The sequence below is a fragment of the Lepus europaeus genome, chromosome 7, assembly GCF_033115175.1.
Source record: "Lepus europaeus isolate LE1 chromosome 7, mLepTim1.pri, whole genome shotgun sequence".
Classification (NCBI taxonomy): Eukaryota; Metazoa; Chordata; class Mammalia; order Lagomorpha; family Leporidae; genus Lepus; species Lepus europaeus.
The window spans coordinates 64,063,639-64,076,903 of record NC_084833.1 but is presented as its reverse complement, the minus strand read 5'-3'; the positions used below and the strand labels follow the sequence as shown (position 1 = coordinate 64,076,903).

Below are 13,265 nucleotides of genomic sequence, written 5' to 3'. Positions count from 1 at the left end.
TATGGGCACCGGGTTCTAGTCCCGGTTGCTCCTCTTCCAGTCCAGCTCTTTGTTACTATAGTCTGGGAAGCCAGTGGAGGATGGCCCAAGGGAGGAAGCACTTGGCTCCTGGCTTCGGATCAGCACAGTGCCGGCCGTAGCAGCCATTTGGGGGGGTGAACCAACGGAAGAAGGACCTTTCTCTCTGTCTCTCACTGTCTAACTTTATCTGTCAAATAAATTTTAAAAAATTTAAAAAAAGAAATAACTGACCTTTATAACTATATAGCCTTTATAACTACATAGGCAAAAATCTTTAATGTAACACCAACAAGTCTACTCCAGCAACAAAAGAATAATCATGACCAAGTGGTGTTCATCCCCAAAAAGAGAAGTGAATTTAACATTTTTAAATAAATCAATGTAATTCACTACATTAACAAAATCATCTGATCATCTCACTAAATGCAGAAAATGCATCTTTCAAAATTTAGCACATGGGCATCTGGTACAGCAGTTGACACCAGTATCCCATGTCAGAGTCCCAGGGTTTGCATACTAGTTCTGCTTCCAATTCAGCTTCCTGTTAATCTTTACTCTGGGAGGTAGTAGGTGATGGCTCAAGTGCTTGAGTTTTTACCACACACATAGGAGACCCGGATTGAGTTCCAGGCTCCTGGCTTTGGCCTGGCCCAACCCTGGCTGTTGTGGACATTTGAAGAGTGAATGAGCTCTCTCTCTACTTTTCAATAAAGTAAATACATTTAAAACTTAACAACAACAACAACAACAAAAAGTAACATCCATTCATGATAAACCTCTCAGCAAACTTAAAATAAAAAGAACTTTCTCAGTATAGGTAAGGGCATCTACAACAATTGTACACTTAACACCATACTTAGTAGTGAACTACTGAATGCATTCTTGGCAATAACCATGAACAGTGTGTGTTACACTCATGTTTAGGTACACTTTAATCCACCTATATCATGTGTCCCTAGGAGTTGAGGCTCACTGGACAGAGCTTTAGCCATAAAATGCCACTATTTTGTTGATGTTTTCTACTAGAGTAGCTCCAACCCTGCCATGAAAGTCAAGTCTTTCTGGGCCTATCAGTGCTGACAGTGTTCTTTAGAATTTCTTTCAACAAACTAATTTCTACCAACTATGAGGTAGTGTCTCAAATTCCTGGATCCATTTTTAACAGCTTGTGTGCGTTTTATTTTCTTTTCTAATTACATTTTACCACTTGAAAAATAAACTCATTGATATAAAAAGAAAACAAAGAACTTTTTCTCTTAAATTTGACTGGAAACAGTAACCCTTCACTTAGCAATTTGAAGTGAAAAACAGACATACAATTAGAAATACTTATGCTATGTTCACAAATTTAAAATGAAGGGAGAAAAGACAAACCAATTTATTTCAAAGGGGTCCAATAAAGAAAGAGAGAAATAAAGAGAAGAAAAAGAAAGAAAATAGAAAAGACGAAAAAAACTTTGGGCCCTGAATCACCCAAGCCGCCTGACTGCACCTTCTTGCTCCACTAGATACTCTGCGGAGCTTCACTCTGCATTTTGGTTGTACAGCTGAATTCCTAAAGTATGAAGTAGGATTTAGTACTCAGCTGAAAACTGCCTGCTGTCAATCTGCCCGAACAGACCTTCTCACCCCCATTAGGGACTCTCTTTCCCCATAACCAACAAAATTTCCCTACCTTTTTTTCTCTTTCTGCTGCATCTTAACAAGCTCTGCTTTTCTGCTGGGTTTCTTCAGGCCTGCAGGAGCTGCCAGCTTCGGTTCAGTGACAGACACTGGAGGTTGCTCCACTATTTTTTCTTCTTTCACTGCTTGTTCTGAATCCAAATTGACTTTAAGTTTATCTACAAATAAAGAATAGCAGAAGATATATAACCCCAGCATGCAATATTAATCCATCATTTTCATGACAGCCTACTAAGTGCCAGGTAATATATTAACAGCAGGGGCTAAAAGGATAAAAAAACAGCAGCTGTCCTGAGGGAGCTCTAGGTCTATTCAGAAAACGCTTTTCCTTTTCATTGACTACACTAGCTATAACTGTTTTTATCTTGCTTCCCACTAATCTCTCATTATGACAGCCCCTAGGCCAAATGATAGTAAAAGCTAAGCTTAGAAAGAATAAATATAGGTTTATGAGGTATCGTCTCTCTCACTTTTCAGATGAGGAAAATTAAGAGTCAGAAGGATTATAAAATGTTTCCCCTAAGCACACAACTCACAAGTGGTGATAACAGAACGTGCAGGCACGACCTTTCTACCAGAGTCTACCTTTTCCAGTTTGGATACTCTTATTCTCACTCCTACCTTAATGACAAAATTGGAAGACTATTCTTCACTCTGGGCAAGTTATTTTATATGAGTCAGTCTTATCTGTAATCACTGGGATAATATTTGTATCATTGTAAGGATTAAGAGATCAGTGTGTGAGATTCAGTGACTTACCCAAGGTAACACATAGAAAAGCAAAGGGCCAGGATTTGAACCTAAGTCAGTTTAACACTTCAAAGTCCATCTTTACCCCTTTTCCTACATGCTAGTCAAAAAACACAAAAACCATTGTGCAGTGCAGAGGACCAGGAAATGCAAATGGGCCTAGCCATCTGAGACTATAGAAGCATATAATTTGGGGGCTGGCGCTGTGGCGCAGTGGGTTAATCTTCCGCCTGCAGCGCCGGCATTCCATATGGGTGCTGGTTCTAGTCCCAGCTGCTCCACTTCCAATCCAGCTCTCTGTTATGGCCTGGGAAAGCAGTAGAAGATGACCCAAGTCCTTGGGGCCCTGCACCTGCGTAGGAGACCCGGAAGAAGCTCCTGGCTCCTGGCTTCAGATCAGCACAGCTCTGGCCATTGCGGCCAATTGGGGAGTGAACCATCAGATGGAAAACCTCTCTCAGCCTCTCCTTCTCTCTCTGTGTAACTCTGACTCTCAAATAAATAAATAAATCTTTAAAAAAAAAAAAAAGAGGCATATAATTTAGCCTTCACACTGTACTCAGCAGTAATTTTTTTACAAGCAAAGCCACAAAACACTATTAGCTGTAAGCAGTAGGAAGCTCCTTAATAAGCAGCTTTGGTTATGTGTTGTATAGCAGCTTAAATCATCTAAGTATAGATAAAAACTGATAATCTTGGCTGATACATACAGTTTGATATAATAATAAATATGTGTATGAGTTGAAAATGTAGATGATGGACCAAAGTGTAAAATGCAAACTACTTATACTTGGGTTTTTGTTTTTTAAGACTTAAATGGGTAATCTGGGCCTGCACTGCGGCGTAGTGGGTTAAGCTGCGGCCTGCAGTGCCAGCATCCTATATGAGCACCAGTTCAAGTATCAGCTGCTTCTCTTCCAATCCAGCTCCCTGCTAATGCGCCTGGGAATGCAACAGAAGATGGCCCAAGTGTTTGGACCCCTGCACCCATGTGGGAGACACAGAAGAAGCTCCTGGCTTCAGTCTAGCCCAGCCCTGGCTGTTGTGGCCATATGGGGAGTGAATCCCAAGATAGAAGATCTCTCCCTGTCTCTCCTTCTATCTGTAACTCTGCCTTTCAAATAAATAAAATAAATCTTAAAAAAAAAAAAAATGGGTATTCTGGATGGTGGAATTCACCAGCCCAGTGGTGGTATACTCTCGTGCATTTCCAATACTGTCGGTTCGTAAGTATCAATGCTTCTCAAATATTTTCACCAAAATATCTATCCCAAAGAGTACAAGAGTAAGCATGCATCTCTGGGGGGGGTAGGGGTTAACAGCCAGTCCTAATAAACAGTCTTCTGAATATATGTGTTTTTACAACATATCCAAATTTTACATTTTATAAGTTATACTGTTTTACTACCATTTGTTTTAAAATTATATTATTATAAGGAAAAATCTCCAAATATTTCTGATCTCGTGCCAAGGAAAGAGAGACAATTGCACTGAGTCTACTGATTTTAGAAAAATGATCTGGGATAAAGTACCACTGAGCAAACATTAGATTTAGCACCCAGAATTTCTTCTCTTTTGTCCTGGTGGAACAGTACTTTCGGAACTCCAACTTACATCTACATGCGGCTACAACTAGCCAGTTTGTAAAGAGCAGTTCAATGCAAGATTTCTGGGCAATTGCTAAAGAAAATTTAATGACATTCTTCTTTTTTAATTTTATTTATTTATTTGAGAGAAAGAGTTACAGATAGAAAAAGGGAGAGACAGAGAAAAGTCTTCTATCCACTAGTTCACTTCCCAAATGGCCACAATGGCTGGAGCTGCGCTGAACTGACGCCAGGAGCTTCTTTCGGGACTCCCACATGGGTGCAGGGTTCAAGCAGAGAGCTGGATTGGAAGAGGAGCAACCAGAACATGCAGGGGCACCACTATGGAACGCCAGCACCACAGGCAGAGGCTTAGCCTACTATGCCATAGCACTGCCCCCCCCCCCTTTTTTCTTTTAGATTTTATTTATTTATTTGAGAGGCAGAGTTACAGACAGAAAGAGAGAGATCTTCCACCCACTGATTCACTCCCCAAATGGCCTCAACAGCTGGAGGTAGGCCAATCCAAAGCCAGGAGCCAGGGCCTTCCTCTGGGTCTCCCACCTGGGCACAGGGGCCCAAGCAGTTGGGCCATCTTCCAGGCCATAAGCAGAGAGCTGGATCAAAAGAGAAGTAGCTGGGACACGGACTGGCTGCCCATATGGGATGCCGGTGCAGCAGACAGACGCTTAGCCTACTGTGCCACAGCACAGCCTGACATTTTCTTGTTACCTAAATGATGAAGGCACTTACATCATCTAATTATAAGTGTTTCCTTTTCATAGTCAGTAGGAGAAATGATAAACATCTGAGGTGATATTTACACTGATCACCCTGATTTGGTCATTATACACTGTATACATGTATTGTCACTGTGCCTCATAAATATTACAATGACTGTGTCAATTATAAATAAAATTTTTTAAAAATATGAAATCTTTCCCATAGAAAGATTAACTGATGACTTTTAATTCTGTCACCAATGCTAATTTTTACTACATATGATGCGTTAAGTCTTTAAATTGATAACAATTTTACATACCATAAATCCACACTTTCAAAGGTGTACAATTCAGTGGATTTTAGTTCTGCAAACATCATTACCCCAAAAAGAAACCCCATACCCATTAGCACTGACCCCTCGACCCCAACTCAGTCTTTGACAACCACTAATCCACTTTTTTTTTTTTTTTAAAAGATTTCATTTGTTTATTTGAGAGGTAGAGTTACAGACAGGGAGAGACAGAGAGAAAGGTCTTCCTTCCGTTGGTTCACTCCCCAAATGGCCGCTACGGCTGGCGCTGCGCCGATCCGAAGCCAGGAGCCAGATGCTTCCTCCCGGTCTCCCATTGCGGGTGCAGAGGCCCAAGCACTTGGGCCATCCTCCACTGCCTTCTGGGGCCACAGCAGAGAGCTGGACTGGAAGAGGAGCAACCTGGACTAGAACCCAGTGCCCGTATGGGATGCCGACGCCACAGGCAGAGGATTAACCAAGTGAGCCATAGTGCCAGCCTCCTTTTACTTCATGTCTCAGGTTCACCCATGCATCACATGTATCTGTATTTCATTCCTTTTCATGGCTGAATAATATTCCACTGTCTAGATATACCAGTTTATTTACCTCCTTCATCAAATGGACCTTTGAGTTGGTTCCACATTTTGGACCTTATGGAAAATGCTGCTATGAGCGTTTGTGTACAAATTTTTGTGTGCAGTTTTTTAAACCACCCATCACACGATTTTCCATTCCTTTAGACCAAAGTATGAAGACTCATTTCTCCACATCTTTGCTAACACCTGTTATTGATCAGCATTCTTAGATGGTTCAAACCCTCCAAACCAGCTCTCCAACTCTCAGGCTTAATCATTATTACAATTTATTGTCATGTCTCAAAAAATTCAAAATTTTATACTGAACATTCAGCCTTGAGAAAACACCTGTTAAATAAGTCAACTTTGTGATTCTTTTTATTAGGTGACTATCTATTTTTTATTTTATCCAAGTTTCCCTCCTCCCATTTCATGCTATCATAACACCCTGTTGCCCTCTGCTGAGCAATTACAGTCAATAACTATTTCATTTTTTCCACATTTAGTTGCTTCTCTCTCTTAGCAGAACATAAGGGCTATAAGGAAGGGATCTTGATTGTCTTTTTCTCCATTGTATCACCAGTAACATAAGTAACAAACATATAGTAGCTGCTCAACTAGTATTTGCTAAATAAATAAGTGTATACTTCTGTACATTCTGATTTTGTGCTATAATTAGCAAGATGTTCACATATTTTAATATATTTAAAAATAATTTATCTACAGTTTCCAACAACTTATTATATATAAAAAACTAGAAGACAGAAGTTCAAAGTTCCTAACAGAAAGAAATGAGGTTTAAAGAGATGAAACTGATAAATTATTCTGATTTGACCACACTGTATTAAACGGCACCCTATAAATATTTACAATGATGTCAATTTAAGGAATAATAATTTTATGGGGCTAGTGCTGTGGCGTAGCCGGTAAAGCTGCTGCCTGCAGTGCAGGCATCCCATATGGCTGTTGTTTCAAGTCCTGGCTGCACCACTTCCGATCTAGCTTTCTGCTATGGCTTGGGAAAGCAGAAGAAGATGGCCCAAGTCCTTGGGCCCCTGCACCCAGGTGGGAGACCTGGAAGAAGCTTCTGGCTCCAGGCTTCAGATCGGTGTAGCTCTGGCCATTGTGGCCACCTGGGGAATGAATCAGTGGATGGAAGACCTCTCTCTCTCTGCCTCTGCCTCTCTGTAACTCTACCTTCAAATAAATAAATGAATCCTTAAAAAAAAAAAAAAAGGAACAATAATTCTAAAAATGCACTGGTTTTTAAGCTGACAAAGACATTTAAGAAGAAAAGAGGGGTCAGCGCTGCGGCTCAATAGGCTAATCCTCCGCCTTGCGGCGCCAGCACACCAGGTTCTAGTCCCGGTTGCCCCTCTTCCAGGCCAGCTCTCTGCTGTGGCCCGGGAGTGCAGTGGAGGATGGCCCAAGTGCTTGGGCCCTGCACCCGCATGGGAGACCAGGAGAAGCACCTGGCTCCTGGCTTTGATCAGTGCAGTGCGCCAGCCGCAGTGGCCATTGGAGGGTAAACTAATGGTAAAGGAAGACCTTTCTTTCTGTCTCTCTCTCGCTGTCCACTCTGCCTGTCAAAAAAAGAAAAGAAGAAGAAAAGAAACAAACGTGTGGGCCTCAACAAACTGCCAAGAAGTTAGAATCTGATCATGTCCAGGGTCCCGCTACCAGCCATGCTGGCCACTGACACCAGCATGGCTGTGCGTTCAGAAAGCAGGAACTCCCTGAGTTCCTGTGATTGCATCGTCTGCAGTACCTCAGTTCTGCTTCCCAATAGTCTGAAAGTACCACGTTTTCCATTTTTAAAATACAAAAAAGACCATTTTTGCAAGTAAAAAACTATCACCTTCATTTCTTCCCTGTCTACCTAATTAACCATCATGGAAAAGCAGAGTTCTCAGTAATTCTGCTTGCATAGGTATATAAACAAATTGCTTCCTTGCAGAATCTTTGTCAAACTGATGCTCCAAAGAAGTGTAGCCTAACTATCCTGAGGCTTCTGTATTCTCCCTGGTGTCCTGCCACACATACCTAGTGGAGGTGTACTTGACATGAAAGTATGAAAATATGTGACTGTGCTTTCTTTCCACTGAAAAGCATTCTTATTAAAAAAGTTATTAAATAAGTGAGATTTTTGCTTTCTCAAAAATAGATACTTTAAGATGGCTATTACTACTGGGGCTCTTCTAATTCACACTAAGGTTTAATTCAAAAGGGAAAATATTTGCTGCCCATTGGAAGATAAGGGTGCTAAAGGTCACAACAGGCAAACTGACTCTGGCATCTGTGGTCTCAACCTCAACACTACACTGCTTAATCAGCCAGTATCCCATTCATTTTCCCACCCATTTTCAAGAGCACTATGAAGTAAATATGTCCCTCTCTCTTCAAGGAAGGAGATAAAAGTAGGAAAAGCAAACCACCTCCAAGAGATTTCAACTGAGCCCAGTTCACCTATAAAGTCCACTGTTTCAGCTGAGTTACTTTCATCAATATATTGCTCAGGACACTGTAAATGTATGTTAGAACGCAGGAATACTTTATGGTGGTCTCCCAGATGGGCAAAAACTAGACAAGGTAGCTTTTACCTCAGTTTCGTTAGTGCATTCACATTCATTTATTAGCCAAAGGAAAATCAAGCTTACTCATTGCAGCTTTTCCAAAAAAGTTGCTCATCACGTTCCCTTTCCCGGATGCCTTGGTGCCTGCCGAGGATGCCTAAAAGCATAGAAAAGCAAACACACATGACGTTTCCCTAGCATTTAGCTGGCTTTTGAAGGAGCAGTCTCGAACCATCTCCTCAACAGCACAGCACACTGTGTGCTATACAGTCTGCATAGAACCATGTATGACTGTGTAGGAATTAGGAAGGATAAATCTAGAACAGCCCACACCAGACAGTATCAGGTGTTAATCTCCAACACTTAGTTTCTCATAGTGCTTATTAAATTACTAACCACGGATATGGCTAAACTTACTTTGAGTACTTTAAAACTATTTAGTATGACAGAATTAAAACAGGTCAGATGGAGTATGGTAGAAGTAGGGGGAAGAAATCTCAACATAAAACATCTTTAATCATTAAGAGACGGATCTGGACCATGGTTCTACCACATACCAGCAAAATGACCTACAGGCACATGTTTTTTTTAACAAGTCTAGCCTTCAGTTTTATCACATACAGAATGGAAATGGTAGTATGTCCCTCATGTAACTGACAAGAGGAGTTAAACAAAGATCAAACTATTGGCACACAGTACAAATTCAAAGAGTGTGTTTCACTCTATCTCTCTTCTACTTTCCCAGAACAAAAGCCTGAAGATGACCAAAAAAAAAAAAAAAAAAAAATCACAATGAATGATGGCAACAGTAATGACAATAATTACATTTTTCTTGAATCTTTTAAGTCAATGCTCTTTAGTCCAGATGACTGAACAATAAAAAACTAAGGGAACTCAACTGAAGAAATAGATCAAGAAAAATGTATAGAGGGGCCGGTGCTGTGGCCCAGCAGGTTAATGCCCTGGCCTGTAGTGCCAACATCCCATATGGGTGCTGGTTCAAGACCCGAATGCCCCACTTCTGATCCAGCTCTCTGCTATGACCTAGGAAAGCAGTAGAAGATGGCCCAAGTCCTTGGGCCCCTGCACCTGCGTGGGAGACCTGGTAGAAGCTCCTGGCTCCTGGCCGGCGCCGTGGCTCAACAGGCTAATCCTCCGCCTTGCGGTGCCGGCACACCAGGTTCTAGTCCCGGTGGGGGCACCAGATTCTGTCCCGGTTGCCCCTCTTCCAGGCCAGCCCTCTGCTGTGGCCCAGGAGTGCAGTGGAGGATGGCCCAAGTGCTTGGGCCCTGCACCCCATGGGAGACCAGGATAAGCACCTGGCTCCTGCCTTCGGATCAGCGTGGTGCGCCGGCCGCAGCGTGCCAGCCATGGGCCATTGGAGGGTGAACCAACGGCAAAAAGGAAGACCTTTCTGTCTCTCTCTCTCTCTCTCACTGTCCACTCTGCCTGTCAAAAAAAAAAAAAAAAAAAAAGAAAAAAGAAAAAGAAGCTCCTGGCTCCTGGCTTCAGATTGGCGAAGTTCCAGCCGTTGCGGCCATCTGGGGAGTAAACCAGCAGATGGAAGACCTCTCTCTGTCTCTACCTCTCTGTCTCTACCTCTCTCTCTCTCTCTCTCTCTCTGCCTCTCCTCTTTCTGTAACTCTGATTTTCAAATTAATAAATAAATCTTAAAAAAAAAAAAAGAAAATGTATAGAACAAGAATGTTAAATACAAGGCAAGCATATACGGAGATATTTCTAGAGTGACTGCTAACATGCAATTCCTTAAGCTTTGCAATTTTCAACATTTTTTCACATGCATTATCTATCTCAACTGGTTCTCTCAACAATCCTGTTGATGTTTTCAGGCCAGTCAATACCATTTGACAGTAGAATACAAGCCTTGATAAGAAATATTAGCCAAAGTAAAAAACTGCTTTAGATGAGAATATAGAGATTAAAAGGTTCAAACTACAGTAGAAAAATCAGAAACTTACGTAATCAAACTACTATCACTGGAATTATTAGTACTTTTTCAGATTCCCATTCTAAGCTATAATAAAGGCATATCTTCAAAGAGGACTTACATTTGTTACGTCTTTAGCCTCTGTTTTTGTTTCTTTGTTGGCATCTTGGGTTTTAGTAGCAGCCTTAGCAGCAAACATTCCCATAATTCCTTTTGGCTGCTGGGAAACCTGCTTGGAGGCAGGTGGGCCATGACCATTGGTAGTAGGCTCATTATTCACTTGTGTCTCACTTGGTACTTGAAGATTTGACTGCTCAAACTTTTTGGAAGATGAGGATTCTGCAGGAGCTCTAGGAACAGCAGCTGCACACTGTATAGCACTAAACCTGAGGACACAAATGTTACTTTAAATTAATGTTAGTATCAAACCTATCTCTATACTCTTTCCAGAGTTATTTATTTATTTATTTATTTGAAAGGTAGAGAGACAAAGATCTCCAATTGCTGATTCACCCTCAAATGCCCTTAACCCAATCTGGATCTCCCACATGGGTGGCAGGGAATTAAGTACCTGTCATCACCTGCTGGCTCTCAGGGTGCTCATTAGCAAGAAACTGGAATTGGACTGGAACCAGGACTCAAACTCAGTCATTCCACCATATGTGAGTCCTAGGTGGCATCTCAACCACTGTGCTAATTGCTCTGGTCCCTTATTTTCAAACTTTTCCTTCTTTGTAACCCAGAAACTATAAAACTTGGGAATTTTAGAACTAGGATGTTTAGAACTTGTTTGGTATAAAACTCTCATTGATGGGGCTGGCTTTGTGGCACAGTAGGTGAGGCAGTAGCCTAAGATACCTGTGTCCCATATAGGCACCAGTTCATTCCCAGCTCCTCCATTTCCAATCCAGCTTCCTGGATTGGCCTGGAAAGAGCAGCAGAAGATGGCTCAAGTGTTTGGGCCCCTACCACTCATGTGGGAGACCCAGATGTGGCTTCTGGTTTCAGCCTGGCTCAGCCCTGGCTGTTGCAGCCACTTGGGGAGTGAACCAGTGGATGGAAGATCTCTGCTTCTGTTTCTCCCTCTCTCTCTCTAACTCTCTCAAATAAATACATAAATCTTAAAAAAAAAAGAAAAGAAAAAAAATGAAAAAAACTCATTGAAATAAAGAAACCTTCATTTAGATAAGAGAAATGAGTGACTTGTCCTAGGGTTATACATCTAGTTAATGATAGAGCTAGGATTGGAATCAGGTATCTTCTACCACACCATATTGAATATTCCTAATTCTTTGAAAAAAAATCCTAATTCAAAAGAGTAAGAATTCACAAAATAATAATAAAATATTTAGCAATTTTACTATCCTTGGGAAACCATATGGTTATCCCTTAATCTGAAGGTCTTCCTCTTACATAGCTGGCTATGCAATGAATATGGACTGAATTAAATCCAAGAGCTTTAATTATTATTATTTTTTTTGACAGGCAGAGTGGATAGTGAGAGAGAGAGAGAGACAGAGAGAAAGGTCTTCCTTTTTGCCGTTGGTTCACCCTCCAATGGCCGCTGCGGCCAGCGCATCGTGCTGATCCGAAGCCAGGAGCCAGGTACTTCTCCTGGTCTCCCATGCGGGTGCAGGGCCCAAGCACTTGGGCCATCCTCCACTGCCTTCCCGGGCCATAGCAGAGAGCTGGCCTGGAAGAGGGGCAACCGGGATAGAATCCAGCGCCCCAACCGGGACTAGAATCCGGCGTGCCGGCGCCACAAGGCGGAGGATTAGCCTATTAAGCCACGGCGCCGGCCAAGAGCTTTAATTATTAACAAGTTTACTGGCAGCTCTCCTGGCCTGAGAAGGTCTGATTTAAAAGATGGAAGAAGGGGCCGGTGCTGTGGAATAGCAGGTAAAGCTGCAGCCTACAGTCCCAAATCCCATGTGGGTGTTGGTTCAAGTTTTGGCTGCTCCACTTCTGATCCAGCTCTCTGCTATGGCCTGAGAAAGCAATGGAAGATGGCTCAAGTCCTGGGGCCTATGCACCCACGTGGGAGACCTGGAAGAAGCTCCTGGCTCCGAATTGACGCAGCTCCAGCTGTTGTGGCCAACTGGGGAGTGAACCAGCAGACGGAAGACCTCTCTCTGTGTCTGCCTCTGCCTCTCTGTAACTCTGCCTTTCAAATAAATAAATAGATCTTTAAAAAAAAATGGAAGAAGCTGAGAACAGAGCGACTGGCTCCTATAACCTATAGTCCTTCCCAATCATTTGTTACTAATTTCTAATAATCCTAACAAATAGTACCAGACAAGCATGTCCAAAGCCAAGTGAAGAAATCTGGTGGAATAGTTTGTATGGTATATTAAAGGGAACAGTCACCTTTTCTAATGATTCATCTCATCATTAGAGACGTGCCTGTTTCACACAAACCCACATTGTAATGTTCTACAATGTGGCAGGATAACTGATTAAGCCTTCTCAAAGGGTTACACTGGGGTAGCCAATTATCCCAGTGATTAAGATGCTCGTGCCCCACATTGGATAATTTGGGTCCTATACTTGGCTCCCAAATCTAGCCTCCCACCAATGCAGATCCTGGGAGGCAATGGTGATGATGCAAGTGGCTGGGTTCCTGGCACTCATGTGGAAGACCTGAGTTGAGTTCATGGTTCCCATGAACTGGCCTGGCCCAGCCCAGTCCTGGCCATTGTGATCATTTGGTGAGTACAACAAAGAGTGGATGGAGTTCTGTATCTCTCAAATCAATTTTAAAAAGTTTTTAAGGGTTATACTTAAGCAAAATCCTAGCAAATAAAGGCATTTTATTTTCCATGTCTTTTATTCACTGAGGGTAGGGAAGAGCTCCTTGCAGGTTTTAGTTGTCGCTTTTATTTCAGGCACTCAGCACATGACCTGGCACATAGCAAGTGTTAGGAAAGACATAACCATTTAAGTGGGGTTAGCACTGTGGCATAGCGGGTAAAGCTGCTGTCTGCTGTGCAGGCATCCCATATGGGCGCCGGTTCGAGTCCTGGCTGTTCCTCTTCTAATCCGGCTCTCTACTATGGCCTGGGAAAGCAGTAGAAGATGGCCCAAGTCCTTGGGCCCCTGCACCCATGTGGGAGA

General features: G+C 42.3%; 1 protein-coding gene across 5 annotated transcripts in view; it reads right to left on the bottom strand.

The window, feature by feature from the left end:
• Nucleotides 1–13,265, bottom strand: part of POLD3 (DNA polymerase delta 3, accessory subunit) — a 63,799-nt gene that overhangs the window by 16,537 nt on the left and 33,997 nt on the right. For 3 of the 5 annotated variants that reach the window (XM_062196708.1, XM_062196710.1, XM_062196712.1), the window contains 3 exons: nt 10,273–10,555; nt 8,288–8,360; nt 1,697–1,862 (listed from right to left, as the gene is read on the bottom strand). In XM_062196708.1, the coding sequence (XP_062052692.1) occupies nt 1,697–1,862; nt 8,288–8,360; nt 10,273–10,555 (522 nt within the window). The remainder of the gene's footprint in view (nt 1–1,696; nt 1,863–8,287; nt 8,361–10,272; nt 10,556–13,265) is intronic. The other 2 variants (XM_062196709.1, XM_062196711.1) reach the window with 1 other exon arrangement.